The 17,320-nt window shown below is 46.5% G+C and overlaps 1 protein-coding gene across 4 annotated transcripts in view; it reads left to right on the forward strand.

Moving 5' to 3' along the window:
* FNDC1 (fibronectin type III domain containing 1) overlaps window positions 16,680-17,320 on the forward strand; it is a 115,048-nt gene continuing 114,407 nt past the window's right edge. For 3 of the 4 annotated variants that reach the window (XM_018053424.1, XM_018053425.1, XM_018053426.1), the window contains exon 1: window positions 16,680-16,951. In XM_018053424.1, the coding sequence (XP_017908913.1) occupies window positions 16,840-16,951 (112 nt within the window). In that variant the 5' untranslated portion in view covers window positions 16,680-16,839. The remainder of the gene's footprint in view (window positions 16,952-17,320) is intronic. The other variant, XM_018053427.1, reaches the window with a different exon arrangement.

Here is a 17,320-nt window from a genome sequence, read left to right on the forward strand (position 1 = left end):
GGGTGACCTGTTGCTGCTGACCTGGAAGCACCCTGATATCACTTTGAGAACCATTGTTCTAAATTAGGAAAAAGGTGTTTGAAAGTTAGGAGTAATAGTCTTCTCTCCAACTTTTCCAAGTTATCTAGAATAAGTGCTCCTTTAAAATATTAGAGATAAAATATTGTAAAAGAACTTTGGAATTTTTTATGAGACCAGTTTTTTTTTTTCTTAAACTTTGTAGCATATCTGCTTGAATAAATATTATTTACATACTATCAATATTTCCAAATACCTGTAAATTGAATTTCAGATACACTTCATTCTCTATTTTGTGTCCTAGCACTTGCCAGCTGACATTTGTGTGTGTTGACAACCATGATTTGCATTATGTGACATTTTGCAGTTTTAGTTGATAAACTCTTGACTCGAATCCATGGCTCAAAAAGTCACAATACTGCTGATGTGATACGTGAAAAGATCTCAGTGAACCAGAGGGGTGCACACCCTTGTCTGAAGTGTTTTAAGCAGTTTCTTCTCTTCCCTCTGTTTGTCTTACATTAACAGTCACTGAATCGTGGAGCGTTCAGTGTCGGTACTTGCCTTCAGAAGTTTTCGCTCCCCGTGTCAGGCCAGTGGGGGGGTGCTACGCTGGTCAGTGCCCAGGCTCTGCTTACATCCTCTTGGGTCCTTTCCCTCCATGCCTGTGGGCTTCCCAACACTTTTTAAAGGATTGCCCTTGGCTATGGGAGCAGGTTAGCCCTGATTCTCACAGACCCAGCTCCCTGGCTCCTGTGGGACCACCCTGAGGTGTAATTTATCCTCCGAGGCTCCTCTGAGGGATCAGGCTGCAGCGACCCTCTGTGTGTGATGTCTTGAGACTGAGCCTTTGCTGGCCCACCCCTCCCCCACCCCATCTTGCCTTCCACACTTCCCAGTTGGCCCTGTGAGCACTACTTTCACAATCAGCACATTTCTTGCACACGAGTCTTCACTATGGGGTTCACATCTGGAGTATTCTGCTGGTCACAGGTCCCTGCATGGTGAAAGCATCAGTCATACCTAAGTATATGTAATCTACACAGGATTATGGTCAAAGTTAAAAATGTATTGGTTGGTACTCTGCTGACCAGTAAGGACATGTAGAGTTATAAGGCACAGCTGATGGCCTGGAGGGAATCAAAATCTTGTTTGGGACTTGTAAAGCACGGGCTTCCCAAGTGGCACAGTGGGTAAAGGATCCGTCTGCAAATGCAGGAGATGTAAGAGATATGGGTTCGCTCCCTGGGTCAGTAAGATCCCCTGGAGCAGGAAATGGCAACCCACTGCAGTATTCCTGCCTGGAAAAAAACTCTATGGGCCACAGAGAGTCAGATACAACTGAGCATGCGTACACACACACACACACACACACAGCATACAGAATAAAATTCCATAAGACTTGGGGGCAGGATATAATTTAGGATGCATTTGCCCATCTTTTGCTTTCATCTCCAGTCATTGTTTGCCATCTGCCCCTACTGAAAGCATGCAATCCAGATTGGGAGTTGAACTACCGGCTTTTAATTGAGCTCTCTCACACCTGGTGTCTGGACTTAAGCTCAGGTTCTTGATGTCACAGAAGGAATTCAATGAGAGGCAAAGTGATAGGTAAGAAGCAGATTTAGTTAGCAAGAAACACACTTCACCGACAGAGCGTGGGCCATCTCAGGTGAGAGAGCCCAAAGCATGGCGTGGTTAGTTTTTGTGGGCTGGGTAATTTAATAGGCTACTGAGAGGGAAAATGATTCCAGCTCTCTTGGGAAAGGAGCTGGGATTTCCAGTAAGGGACCACGGCCCACTTTTTGGTTACTATGTGTGTGTGAGCTGCTCAGTCATGTCCGACTCTGCGACCCCATGGACTGTAGCCCACCAGGCTCCTCTGTCCAAGGGGTTCTCCAGGCAAGAGTACTGAAGTGGGGTGCCATTTCCTTCTCCATTGGCCTAGCACAGTCAGCCTCAGAACTGTCGTGGCACTGGGGGTGGGGGGAGAGTATCATTTAGCTAATGTATTACAATGAGGCTCAAGGTCTACTAGAAGTCAAATCTTCTGCCATCTTGGACCTAGTTGGTTCTAACCAGTTTTTGTCATGTCCTACAGCTATGTCATTCTTTTTTAAGGCTGTGGCCTGCCCACTTCCCTCCTGTTTCACTCCCACCTGTGGAGTGCTGGAGGAGCCAAGTGGTCCCTGTGTCCAAAGCGTGGCGCAGAACTCACAGGAAGACCCACTAGTATGAAGGACGTGTGGGTCAGGGACATGAGACATCTCAGTGGGCCCTCGTGTGGTTAGATGAAACAGCCAGGTGGCTTCTTCCCATAGATGGTGCAGCCTCTGAGCTTCCTAAGCTTCGGGAAATGAGGGGAGTTAGCTGAGATTATGACCCTTCATCTTGATAGGAGGAGGCATCAAAACAGAAATCCAGGTGACCTACAGAAAAGAACTGAAATCTGTATGCATCACCAACATGGGGGCAACCGCCCGATTGATGATGCTGAGGGCAGCGGCTACGCTGAGCATGTGACACTTCTTTCGTTGCAAGGAGGCTCTGCAATGTGTGTGTGTTCTAGAAAGTCTATCTTTCTATCTATAGATACCTCTATAAAGATATCTGACGTCTATCTTTAACGTCAGGGACATTAAAGAGTTGGTTAAACCAACAAGTAGAAAAAAATCCTGCGCAAAAATCACACCCTCGAGGTATGCTTTGCTTGGACTTGCTCCACTTTTCAGCTTGTCCAAGACCAGGTAATCCCCAATTCAAGCCTGGTTAGAACTAATCACAAGAGTTTTGTCTAACAAAGCAGAGGGAGGTCAGCCCTTTCACAGCAAAATATTCAAAGGATTTAGTTCTTAGGCACATAAAGGCATCCTACTTACTGAGTTCCTGATCTGGCCCAGAGCTGTGATGGTCCTGTGACCTCTTCAAGGTAAAAAAGGGTGAGGGACCCGTTTGCCCAGATAGTTATTCCTCCTTGTCTTTCCTTCATGGATGAAAGGTGGGTGTGTCAGACACTGGTTCCTTAAGGGACTTCTGTTATGAAGTTCTTTTCCTACTGGTAGTATAAGGTGGATGTTATTTGCCTTGCTAATTATTAAGAATAGGAAATAGATGAATCTTTTTAAGGACTTTGGCTAACACAGAGCACAACCTGAGAAAACCAAGGCTTTTATGATGGATAATGTCAACAGTGATATTGACAACGACCTGTTGACAAGCCCTTTGTGTCAGTTAGGGTTTAAGCAGAGAAGCAGAACCGCTAGGGGAGATAACTATATCTCCCTGTCTGTCTGTCTAGCATCTGTCTGTATACTTACGGGCGCCTATCTATAGATATAGAAGTACACATACGTACAGATAGGTAGAGTAATAGATGCATAGATACATACATTGTAAGGGCTCAGTTATAGAGATTGGACCTCTGACCACAGGCAGTCCTGGGAACTACTGCAATGACCTTTCTGGGACCTGTTGCCTATGTGTGATGCTAGAGCTTGAAGTCTGAAAAGCAGGCAGCAGGGAACTTAAGATGGGTGTAAAACCTTGGAAACCAAGAGCAAGTTGGAAGCCAAGGACTCAACACTGGAAGCTGTATCCATTTTCAGGGCTTCAGACCTTGAGGGTATGGGGCCCTGCAGGGTCTGGGCCTTTTGTCACTCAGCTAGCCACTCTGGCCCAGGGGTCAGAGAAGCTGGAAGGGGGTCTGAGGATCAGGGTTTTGGCAGAGATCCACTCCTTCTGGAAGCTCAGTGGAATAGTCTTTCTCAGTCTCTAGAGGCTGTGCTCATTTCCTGCCTTGCGGTTGCATCACTCTGATCTCTGCTTCCCCTGTCATGCATCATTCTCTGACTCTCTGCCTCCTTTGCCCATTTTTAAGGACCTCTTAATCATATTGGGCCCAAGTAACTAATCCAGAATAATTCCCGCATTGCAAGATTCTTAATCACACTGGCAGGATCTGTTTTCTCTCGGCAAGGTGTCACTTTCACAGGTTCAGGAGATGAGGACATCTTTGGGGGTCATTGTTCTGCTACAGCAGGGGGTGGGTTTCAGCTGTCTCTGCCACACTCCCGTGTAGAGCTCTGAATGGCCTATGCTTAGCTCTACATGTCACTGAGATTTACTTAGCTCTACATGCTGGTGAGCGCTTACTGAGTGATGTAGGGCAGCCATCCCCAACCTTTTCAGCACCAGGGACCAGCTTCATGGAAGACAGTTTTTCCATGGACTGGGTGAGGGAGGGATGGGATCAGGATGATTCAAGCACATTCCATTTATTGTGCACTTGACTTCTATTATTATTATGTCAGCTCTACCTCAGGCACTAGACCCTGGAGGTGGGGACCACTGCTTTACTCTCCAGCCTTTGATTGGAGGCACCAGGAGGAGCCTGGAGGGTGGGAGGTGCTGATGGCACAGTTTTTACTCCTCCCCGTCTCCTCCCTGCTGGGTCACTGTGGGTTGGTTGGAGCTCCACCAAATGCCAGAAGTTGACTTCCCCAAAAGCCACCTTCTCCAGGTTCCTGGGGCTCCATGATTCCCTGCTCTTGTTGGTCCTGCGTTAAACCCCATTCTTTCCCCAAATTCTTCCCTCCCTTTTATAAGTAGTCTGTTCAGACAAGTTCTCTTCTAATGCCAGGCCCCTGGTGGATACAGACTGTGTCCTTCCACATTGTCTTAAACAACTTTATATATAGACATGGGCTTTTCAGGTGGCTCAGTGGTAAAGAATCTGCTGGCCAGTGCAGAAGCTGCGGGAGAGGTGGGTTTGATCCCTGGGTCAGGAAGATCCCTGGAGGGGTATTCTGGTTGGGAAATCCCATGGACAGAGGAGCCTGGCAGGCTACAGTTCATGGGGTCACAAAGAGTCGGACACGACTGAGAGACGCGTGCAGGTGGTATACATGTGCACGCAGGTATACATGTACATACATGAACTTTGATTAGGGTGTGTGTATATGTGTGTGGACTTCCCTGGTGGCTCAGATGGTAACGCGTCTGCCTACAATGTGGGAGACCTGGGTTTGATCCCTGGGTCGGAAGATCCCCTGGAGAAGGAAATGTCAACCCACTCTAGTACTCTTGCCTGGAAAATCTCATGGACGGAGGAGCCTGGTGGGCTACAGTCCATGGGGTCATGAAGAGTTGGACACGACTGAGACACTTCACTCACTCGTGTGTGTGTGTGTGTGTGACAGAGAGAGAGAGAGAAAGAAATACGCACAGAGAGACGGACAGACAGGCACACACTCAGAGGCAGGGACTGAGAGTTCACGGAAGTCATGACCCTGCCTGAGCTTTCCCTGAGACGGAAGAAGACCTGATCTCACTGCAGACATTTTAAAGAAACGGTGGAAGACAAGAATAAAGTCATCTTCTTATCAAATCTTGTGAGGCTTCCCTGTTCCATATACATCTTAACTTTTTTTTTTTTACATCACCATTATTATACTTTCCACACTCTTCTGAAATATCCTCTATCACTTACCAGCATGTGTGAGACATCACCCTGTGTCAGTCTTGCTTCAATCCATTGATTTTCTTTGCTGCCTGGAATTCTGGGGTCTGGATTTACAATCTTGAACGAGTCTTTTATTCCTATTATTTGTATTAATTACTATTAAGAATAGTATTTCAAAAATATTGTTTACCACCTCCGTGACACCTACGAATAGATTCTCTGGACGGATGATTGACATGGAGCTGCTGTCACAGAACACGGGTTGATCTCGTGTGTTTAGATCTTCTGACCCTTCATTCACTGAAGGTGAGAGGAGAAGGGGACGACAGAGGATGAGATGGTTGGATGGCATCACCAATGCAATGGACATGGGTTTGAGTAAGCTCCAGGAGTTGGTGATGGACAGGGAGGCCTGGCACGCTGCAGTCCATGGGGTTGCAAAGAGTTGGACATGACTGAGCGACTGAACTGAACTGAAGCCTTCATTTTCTTTCTTTCTGATAATAGCACCCCTAAGTTTTCCTTTGGGGAAATGGAGACGTATTAAGAAAACACCTCAAATGTTTGTCTTCTGCTGTTATTTAAAAGCAAATACAGTGGGGGCCGTGCCTGCCCTGTCTGGGGAAGAAGCTTGGCATCCTGTCCTCTTGTGGGGAGGTGGAGTCATGTGACCCAACCAAGCCAATAAGGTGCTGCCTCCTGGGAAACGCAAAAAATGGAAAACGGTTGGGGATGATCTGTGCCCAAAGGGGTACCTTAAAGAATCTAGCTAAATGTTTCTGCCCTAAGGCTCTACTGTCCCATTTTTGTTGTTTTCCAGTCCCTCAGTCATGTCCAACTCTTTGTGACCCCATAGACTGGGGCACGCCAGGCTTCCCTGTCCACCACCAACTCCCAGAGCTTGCTCAAACTCGTATCCACTGAGTTGGTGATACCATCCAACCATCGCATCCTCTGCCATCCCCTTCTCCTCCTGCCCTCAGTCCTGCCCAGCATCAGGGTCTTTTCCAATGAGTCATCTCTTCACATCAGGTGACCAAAGTATTGGAGTTTCAGCTTCAGCATCAGTCTTTCTAATGACTCTTCAGGGTTGATTTCCTTTAGGATTGATTGGGTGGATCTCCTTGCAGTCCAAGGGACTCTCAAGAGTCTTTTCCAGCACCACCGTTCAAAAGTGAGAACTTGTTATTAATCCTATTCTCCTAATGCTATATTTTATTGTTTTTCCTTCAAATCTAGCCTGAGCGTGTCTTTCTTGTTTGTCAATAATAGAAAGAATATGTGTATTTAATATTTTGACAAATGCCTCTGGTTGCTCTCTAAGCTGAAGGAACAGTTTAAACTTCCACCAACAGTTGGAGGCTTTGGGGCTTTATTTTGATTTTCTTTGAACAGTTGTGTGGTGTTACTCAGTTTTTCTGACACAATGCCACTTTGATTTCCTGATAGAGTGATTTTATTTCCAAATGAGTAAGTGACATGTCACTTTCTCCAGTGGGTTGGCCAATAAATAACTTATTAATTATTTCTAGAACGCGACAGGCTTGTATTATCTTGCCAGAAGAATAGCTGATGAAATGGCCCAGGGTCAAATTAATTTTATTTATAAGTGGAGTGATTCACAAAGGATATGAACCACAAACTTGGACTTGAAGTATTCCAAAACTGAATATTCTCGAATGGTCACCTTAGCAACTATAAACAATGACATAATCATCAAGTGTCAGCAAAAAGAACAGGCAAGTATTGTACAAAAAGTTCCTCTAATTCACATCATGTTTGCCAATTACTTTATTCTTATTTTAAATGTATATTAAGAAAACTGTCTGTAGAAGCAGAAGGCATATGAATTTGAAGGCTTTGAGAAAAAATCAGATCCTCCATGTGGGCAAATACCATCACTAAAAGCAATACACATGGGGTTCATTGCCCCAGGTGATTTATGGATAATGGGAACCATAAATAAAATTGAACAATATTGAGAACTTAACTACCAGGAATTGGATGTACCAGGGAGAGTATGGAGAAACTGAAGTTACGCCCACCGTCAACTTCTTGAAACATTCTGCAGCGTGAATAGGGGAAAAGCACATTTGACTTTATCTCCTCTCCTCTCCTCTCTCCACCTACTTTTGTTGAAATTTAGAGAATAATGGAAAATGTCCAGAGGAGAGAGAATTATAATGCTGGCACAGGGGCTTTGCAAGGTCTTGCATAGGAGCTAGAGTACTATTCAAAATATTTGACAGCCAATATGGTAACTGTATGTGAGTATACAAATCAAAATTAAGTTGATGACCACTGTGTGTTATATAGGATCTTAGAAAGGAGGACCACTTGGGCGATGAAGTTGTGTTGTCTTGTTACTAAGATACGGGGAGAAGACTGCCTTTCACATGACAAGCAGTGCAACGGACAGTGGAGGAATTGCCAAGTGCCTGAAATAGATAAAGGTTAGTTGCCAAGTCCGCCCGTATAGAGAGCTTATGAGATGGAAACCCCATGCTTCTCATATTTCATAATCAAGGAAGGTGTTTGCTGTGTGGAGTTTTTCAGTTTTTTTTTTAAACAAGAGGAAATCAGGCAAAATTTTAATTGCATGTGTTTGTGGGAGAGACCCAGGAAAACTGAGTAAATCCGAGAGGATCTTTATAGATACTGTTCATCAGTTTATGGACTCTGCCTTGTGTTTTGAGTTTCTTAAGACTTTTTAATGAATGAAGGGGTATTAAGTTTTATCTAATACTTTTTTCTGAGTCAGATAAGAAGAGCATATGTTCTTTCTCCTCTAATTTAGTAATGCGATAGATTGTATTTATCTGGAAGATAGTGAAGGATGGAGGAGCCTGGTGGGCTGCATGGGGATGGAAAGAGTCGGACACGACATAGCAACTGAACAACAATAACATTTATCCTAATGTTAAACCTCCCCCTGAATCCCTGGGATGGAGCATATTTGGACATGATATCTTTTTGTTTTTATGCTTGACCGGATTTAGTATTTAATATTTTTTAGGATTTTTGTATCAATGTTTATCAATTATAATGTCTTTAATTTTCTCTTATCATGTCATTTTGTCTAGTTTTGGCATTAAGGTTATATTAACCTCATGGAATTCTCCTGGAGGAGCAGCTCCTCATTTTATATCTAGAAGATAGGAACAATTTTTCCTTGAAAGTTATGTAGAATTTGCTCATAAAATTGGCTGACCTTGCTATTTTCTTTACAGGAAGATTTTAAACAACTGGTTGAAATTCCTCTAATAATTGTTTCAGTAGGACCATTTGGACCTTCTCTTTCTTCTTGAGTCAAGTTTAGTAAGATGGTTTTCCAGGAATCTATTTCATGTACGTTTTCAAATGTATTACCATTATATTTATGAGCAGATCAAGTAATTATGATGAACAGATATAATTCATAATATTTTCTTTTGCTTTTAATATTTGCTGTTTATGCCATGGTGTCTTCTTTTTCTAACTATTTACTATTTATTTGTGCCTTCTTTCCTTTTTATTTGTCTGAAAATGCCTTTATTTGATTTGATTCTTGAAAGATAATTTTGCTAGGCACACAGTTCTAGACTGGAGGTAATTTTCTCTCAAAGTCTAGAGATATTATTCCCCCATCTTTGGGCTCCTGTTGTTAAGATTGCTCCTCAGCTTAGTCCTTTGTAGCATGCTCTTTCTTAGCATGCTCCCTCTCTCTGTATCAATGCGCTGCAATCTTGGTAACTTCTCCTGACCAATCTTCTAGTTCTCTAATTGTCTCTTCTCCTATTTCTAATCTGCTCTTTCACGATCCACTCAGCTTTTATTATCCATGGTAGTATCTTTCACTTATGAGTTGTTTTGGCTATTGATTGCATCATAATTTATTTTTTATTTTATTCTTACTTCTTTAAATATATCATGTATAATCACTTAGCATTTTGGATCTAATAATCTAATATCTAAAGTACTAGGGAGCCTAAATCTTGTTTCTGCTGACTCTTCTCAGGGTGTCTGGGGTGCACTTTTGTGTGGAGACGTTTTGTGTTTGTTCTGTAGAGATGGAAGATATCTCTAACTATAGGCTGCTGTAGTGGTTGGGGGCACTTGGATTTAATCTCTGCCTTTAGGTAAGCCCAAAGATTAATCTTGAGGCCCCGTAAAAGCTTCTTATCCATCACCCCTATACCACACACTGTTAATTCTCACAGTATCCTCTTATGCATTTACCTCTTTCCTGAAACCCTCATCCAGGCCCTTATGCTTTCTCTCCTGGATTATGTCAGTAGCCTCCCTCCTGCCACTCTGCCTTGAGTCCCTCCCCATCCAATCCATTTGCCCGATTCATCTTTCTAGTGTGCAATTCTGATTTAATAGTGTGAAACCCTCAGGATTGTATTGCTTGCCACGGTTTTGACCGTGCCACCCCTGGGTTATCTCTCTTGTGCCGCACAGTGACTGTGTGAGGATCAGCTGGTGCACTTTCTGTCTAGCGCCTTCCTCTGGCCTTCAGAGCAAATCCGAATGTGCTGGTGCTGCCTTTACACCCTTCTGTTACCACCCGTGTCCTGCTTTTGAAACTGTATCACTTAATCCCTTACACACGTCACAGTCTAAACAACTTGACATTTTCAGTGTTGAATGGATAATTCAGGCTTGAATGGATGAATGAGCCCTGGTCTGGTAGCAGCATCCACATCTAGCGGGTATCAGAGCCAAGACAGGGGGTAGATCATGAGGGCTGTGGCTCCTCAGTCCACCTGCCAGAGGATGTGTTCGCCCCACCAAGCTGCTTCCAGATTCCTGACCCATGATATAGGTCTGTTGGCTTGTCTATCATGCCAATAGAAACATTCTCAATTAGAATATTTAACAGTTTCTATGCTAGGCCAGATATCTGATGTCTTAATCCTTAATGTTTCACGAAGTTCCAGGATATCTGTACAAAGGAGAACTTGCATAGACACTGCCTGGCAGGGGGAACAAGTCAGAAATTCTGTGCAGAGGAAGTGAGCTTCAGGCATTGATGGATTCACAATGGTGTGTTTAAGGAGCACCTTCCAAACCCCGGAAGATGGATGATGTAGTAGTCAGGTCAGTCAGACACTATGAAGAACACTCTGTGAGTGTTGCTTTACGCCACTAGCATTTGGAATAAATGGAATGCAATCTTTCTGAAAAATAGACCAAAAAAAAAAAAGCAGAAATACAAAATACCAAGCCTGGAATATCTTTGGGTAACCGTTCAGACATGGATATGAGGTGGGGTCAGGCAAAGGCAAGTGGAAGGTGGCCAGATATGTGTTTTCTTAGCACATGGCCTGGGCCAACTTCTGAAACTGCCAACTGCAACTTGAAGACCATACTTTTTGAGCCCTTGTTTCACCCCAATTTATTAACACCTCCCCACAACCGGGCTCCTTCACACAGAATTAGAGTGGATGCACCCGATGTCTGCCTATGGAATGCACACACAGGGTTTAAGGCATTGGGGAGAAAAGAGAATAAGGTAAGGGTACAGAGAGGCAGGGCTCTCCTGGTGGCTCAGACAGTAAAGAATCCGCCTGCAATGTGGGAGACCTGGGTTCAATCCCTGGATCGGGAAGATCCCCTGGAGGAGGGCGTAGCAACCCACTCCAGTATTCTTGCCTGGAGAATCCCATGGACAGAGGAGCCTGGCAGGGCACAGTCCATGGGGTCACAAAGGGTCGAACATGACTGAGCGAATAAGCACAGCACAGAGACAGGCAACACTGAGAACAACTCCTGTGAGCTTCGTGGTCTAAGATCACGGGCCTCTGGATTGTAACTTGTCTCTGGCCTGGAGCATAAGCTTTTTGAGGCAAGGGCTGTCTGAGTCTCAGCCACATTTGTATCCCCAGACCCTAACACATCACTCAACACAAAAATATCTGTTCAATAAAAGTCCTATAAAGGAATACACATCAAAGAACTGATGCTTATGAACTGTGGTGCTAGAGAAGACTCTTGAGAGTCCCTTGGACTGCAAGGAGATCCAACTAGTCAACCCTAAAGGAAATCAACCCTGAATAGTCATTGGAAGGACTGAGGCTGCAGCTGAAGCTCCAATACTTCGGCCACTTGACAGTAAGAGCCGACTAACTGGAAAAGACCGTGATGCTGGTGAAGACTGATGGCACAAGGAGAAGGGGGTAGCAGAGGATGAGATGGTTGGATGGCATCACCAACTCAATGGACATGAATCTGAGCAAACTCTGGGAGACAGTGAAGGACAGGGGAGCCTGGTGTGCTGCAGTCCATGGGGTCCCAAAGAGTTGGACACGTCTTAGTGACTGAACAACAACGACAACAAAAGGACACATTAATGAACGATTTCCCTCCGTATAGCCCAAGCCCTAAGCCCATTGACAAGAGATAGAGGACAGAATGGGAATATCTAGTTGCTTCCATTGTAGTAGGTGTGACTTGCAACCCCATGATATAGGTCTGTTGGCTTGTCTATCATGCCAATAGAAACATTCTCAATTAGAATATTTAACAGTTTCTATGCTAGGCCAGATATCTGATGTCTTAATCCTTAATGTTTCATGAAGTTCCAGGATATCTGTACGAAGGAGAACTTGCATAGACACTGCCTTGCAGGGGGAACAAGTCAGAAATTCTGTGCAGAGGAAGTGAGCTTCAGGCATTGATGGATTCACAACGGTGTGTTTAAGGAGCACCTTCCAAACCCCGGAAGATGGATGACGTAGTATTCAGGTCTTGGTACACGCTGGCTCAGAAGGATCGCTCACCTTTTGCACGACAAGGAGGTGTGTCTGATAAATGTAGTGGACACGGGGCAGGCAAACGTATTTTTATTTGCACTCTCTGCCTGATGAGAATCTGGTCCTGACTGGTCCTGATGAGAATCTGATGGATGTCATGGAGATGCCACAGTGATGCCTTGGTGCCACGGCAAAGACATTCACTTGGGGTCAGATGCGTGGGCTGGACTCTCACCATCATGGGTCACTAGTCGGGTGGACAAGACACATGCCCTCTCAGGGCCTCGATTTTCTCTCTGTAAAATCAGAGTGGTACCTCTGAGGTTATTGTGGGATGTGGAACAAAATGGTCACTGCTCCAGAAAACTGGGGAAAGCATTATTTTACTTTGCTTTTCTCTTTCCCCTTTTCCCCTTTGTTTGTGGAAACCAAGAGGCTGATATTTTCCTCCAGGTCTGTTGTGCTTGAATGAATGCTGTCCCCGCATCACCCCAGGTAGGCGCGAGTATGCCTTTGCCTTCATTCTATTTCTGTATCGAGTCTTTTAAACATCGTGTGCACATCGCCATTGTGTAATGGGCGATGTACAATGTCACAGTGAAGATACACACTCAAATGTATGGCTTAAAAAGGAACAAAAGAGCCACGAGCCAACCGAAGCCAGAACAAGATTTGATGTCGGACGACAGTCTGAGACACATGCTGTCAACACCTCCCTGGAGTTGGCCCTGGATGGCATTTGAACTTGGTTTCTATTTCTCCACACGAAACAGAAGAGCATTTTAATCTACTTGGCTGCAGAAGAATGCCATGACAATGTGTATGGAGAGAGCTGAACTCTTTGAATGCATGGTTATTTAAAAAACTAACTAGAACCAGAGATGGTGTGTGTGGACACAGACTGATTTGCATAACTAGGCATGAACCATAGAAATAACTTGGAGGCAGGCTAGTAAGGGATCATAATTAAATAGCTGATGATCTGCTTAGCCCAGGAGTGACATCGCTTTGTTTTGCTTTGGTAAACAAAATAGAGCAACAACTAGGAGCTTAAGAAATTATGTGAAAAAACAATAAAGTCCTTCAGGACAATTGCAACAATAAAATGAACAAAGAAATGAACAGACGGAAGGACACTTCAGACAGCTTATAGTTTTGAGATGATCACATTCAGGATAGATGACCATGGTTCTTAGGTCAGGTGTTTTGAGGTCTTTTAAAAGGTTTTAAGGAGATCAAACCAGTCAACCTAAAGGAAATCAACCCTGAAGATTCATTGGAAGGACCGATGCTGAAGCTTCGAAACTTTGGCCACCTTATGTGAAGAGCCGACTCATTGGAAAAGACCCTGATGCTGAGAAAGATTGAGGGCAGGAAGAGAAGGGGGCAACAGAGGATAAGGTGGTTGGATGGCATCACCAACTCCATGGATGTGAATGTGAGCAAACTCCGAGAGACAGTGAAGGACAAGAAAGCCTGGTGTGCTGCAGTTCATGGGGTTGCAAAGAGTCAGACACAACTTAGCGAAAGAACAACAACAAAAGGCTTGAGAAAGCTTTGAAGTTTCTTTTATGATTAAACACACTCTCAAGTTTGTAATCGAATCAGGATTCAGACTCATAAAAGTTAATTATTTCATTTACTATTGAATAGTCCATGGCCAGTTGTTCTGATCTAAAATGGAAAGTTGTCATCAAAATGGAAAGTTGGAGGTGATTTTGCATCAGACTTTACTCTGAAATGTCCACAGAAGAAAGTGACTCAAATAAACTGGGGAGACAGGTGAATGCATGTGTATTTCATGAGGAAGGAAGGAGGAAGGAAGAGAGGAAGAAAACTACCCTTTGGTGAGCCTTCCCTGTGAGCTTCTGCTTCTCCTGGTTTTAATCATTTTATTAAAACCAAATCCAAAAGTGAAATCCTGAAATAACAAAACATCCTAGTGGAGAATTAATGACTAGGGTAAGACCAGTATGACTTTGGGTATTGCCAGTTCTCTTTTTTTCCTCTATTCCCTCTCATCCAGTTAGTCAGAAAATCATCCGACCTGTATCTTCAAGCTGTTCCCAGAGTCTCACTGGTTCTCATCCCCGTCATGGTTGTCCTTTCGATCCAAGCACCATCTTTCCTCACCTGGATCATCAGAGCCTCCTTACTGGTCTTTCTGCTTCTATGTAAATCTTGTAGTCACTCTTATGATGAGAATCCTCCAGTGCACCACTTCCCAGAATAAAAGCCCAAGCCCTTACTGTAGCCTGCCACATCCTTACTATGATGCTCCTTATCTCCTGCTAACTTGTAATCGCTGCTGTTTTTAGTGTTTTAGAACTGCAGTGCCTGGAGCAGTGTCAGGCATGAAGAAGATACACAATAAATATTGATTGAATGGACAAAATGAATGGCAACTGATCAATCAGCATTTCCTGGAAGTTAGTCTAGTCAAAGCTATGGTTTTTCCAGTAGTCATGTATGGATGTGAGAGTTGGACTATAAAGAAAGCTGAGTGCCAAAGAATTAATGCTTTTGAATTGTGGTGTTGGAGAAGACTCTTGAGAGTCCCTTGGACAGCAAGGAGATCCAACCAGCCAATCCTAAAGGAAAAAAGTCCTGAATATTCATTGGAAGGACTGAGGCTGAAGCTGAAAGTCCAATACTTCGGCCACCTGATGAGAAGAACTGACTCACTGGAAAAGACCCTGATTCGGGGAAAGATTGAAGGCAGGAGGAAAAGGGGATGACAGAGGATGATGTGGTTGGATGGCATCACCGACTCAATGGACATGAGTTTGAGTAAACTCCCGGAGTCAGTGAGGACAGGGAAGCCTGGTGTGCTGCGGTTCATGAGTCGGACATGACTGAGGGACTGAACTGAACTGAACTCTGTGCTTGGTACTGTGATGACCTTTTTGGGTGGCAGACAGGATATAAATGTAAATCTTTATTCTCATACTCCTACAAATGGGGGCAGGTACTGGCCAGGACTCATAGGTTATGTGGGATAGACACCCCACTCCAACTTAGCCAAAGGAAAATTTGTCTCCCAGATGCAATCTTCAGGAAGTGCAGGGCAGAGGTTGGAGCCCAGGACTTGCCTACCTGCGCAATTCTTTCTCCCTATTTGGTTGTCCTCCACGTCTTCATGTTTGAGGAAGGGCATATTTCAGCCTACCTCAGACTGTTTCACCAAGTCCAATGAGGAAAGTCCTGATTTGACTGACCTGGCTTGAGCCACCGGCGATCCTTGGATCAAGTGGGGTGGGAAAGAAGGTGGTTAAGAGGGGAGCTCCACCGGAGCCCCTTGGAGTAGAGGAAGGGGTTACTGTTCCTGAAATAAAAGCAGAGAGGAGGGAGGGCTGCGGAAAACCAAGGCTCCATGAATCGGTGGGGAAAGATTTCAAAACTGGGGAGTAATTAAACATCAAAATGATTGCAAATTACAAGAGCTCTGGGAGCTCACAGACCTTGCGGGATAAAGGAAGAACGAATCCTCACGGGGACCCAGGAAAAAGTTTTCCAGAAAGGCAAACCGTAGGATTCTGCCTTTGCTGGGTGCTCACGGGGGCAAGAGGTACCCGCCAGGGCTTAATGGCTTGGATGCGTTTCCTTTCCGAAAAGAGACGCTTCGTTTCACTTTTTCATCAGTCTAGAATTCGTCTGACAACCTTTCCCTCTCTGCAGAAGGACACAGGTCTAGGGGCTGTCACAGTGGAGGGCTACCTCGACCTCAGCTTGTGAGCTGCAGCCCCATCAGGATGGCCTCAGGAGGCTGCTGGCGACCCGGCGCCTGGGCGCAGAGCGCGGACCGTCCGGCTGCAGGCGTCCGGGTCGCCTCCAGGGGCGCTCCCAGTCCGCTTCCAGGCGGGGAGCTGACCACAGAGAGACAGGTGGAAATCTGGATGGGGAACCCTAAACTGTGTTATCATCGTAGAGATCGGAGTCTTCGAGAATAGGCAAGCGCTCCGCCTTTCTTTGCGCGTTTACAGAACACTTCCTTTGAACCCAGTTCACCGGCTCCGCACAAGACAGCCGGGAGCAGCAGTGTCCAAGGACACGAAACGCCCTCTCTAACGCGGGGTGAGCCGCAGGGGCGACCGCCGCGTGCTGATCGAGGTGAAGGAGCCTGGCCAGGGTCCCCACCGCGGACGCCAGAGGTCTTTATTTAAGGTGACAGAGGGCACACCTAGGCTTGGCGACGACTGGACGTGATGGGCCTTTTCCTGAGCCAGCAAGCCAGAGGAGGTTAGACACCCGGGGCGCCCCCCAATCCTTGCGTTTTCAAACCCGCCCAGCGGTTTTCCGCCTCTCTCAGGCACCGGGAGCCCCGGCCCCGCGCCCCGCCTGCCTCGGGCCGCCACCCCCGCCGCCCTCGCGCCGGCAGGGGGAGCCCGCGCGCGGCTAAAAGGCGCGGCCGGCGGCCGGCGGCCTCAGTGCGGAGCGCGGCGGCCGGGGCGCGGGGCCGGGAGCTCTCGGCGCAGGGCCAGGGGCGCGCGGGCGCGGCGCAGAGCGCTCAGACGCACACCGACGGCGGGGACCCGACGGCAGCCCCTCCGCACTCCCGGACTCTCGCCCAGCGCCCGCCCGCCCGCCGCCCGGCCCAGTCGGCCGCGCACCCCGGGGCTCGCGATGGTCCCCAAGGTCGGGGCGTCCCATCGCGCGCGGCGCCCGCTGCCCTGGGCGGCGCTGCTGCTCCTAGCTGCGCTGCTGCCCGTCGTCTCCCCGGCGGGGGCTGCTCCAGGTACGCGCAGTCCCGCGCTCGGCCGCGGGCTCTTCGCGCCCCTCTGTCCACTTTCCATGCGCCCCTCGACCGCCTGTCGCTCCGGGCACCGCCGCCCTCCCTGCTCGGTACTGGCTGCATGTCGGGTCCCTAACCTGTGCGTCCTCATCGCTCGCGAGTCCCGGCGTGGAGGGGCGACTGGGGACAAGGGGGTCCCGGTATTCGGTGCCTCGCGCGCGGGAGGCGAGCGCAGGGACACGGTTAGCCGCAGGGAACCTCAGCTTCCTCGGTTTCAATTTTGCCGTCGAATGCCCGGAATCGGACATCCCAGGAACATTCAGGCAAAGAAAAGCCTGAAAAATAAAAAAAAAAGTGGGGGGCGCGGGAGGA

The sequence above is a fragment of the Capra hircus genome, chromosome 9 (genome assembly GCF_001704415.2).
Source record: "Capra hircus breed San Clemente chromosome 9, ASM170441v1, whole genome shotgun sequence".
Classification (NCBI taxonomy): domain Eukaryota; kingdom Metazoa; phylum Chordata; class Mammalia; order Artiodactyla; family Bovidae; genus Capra; species Capra hircus.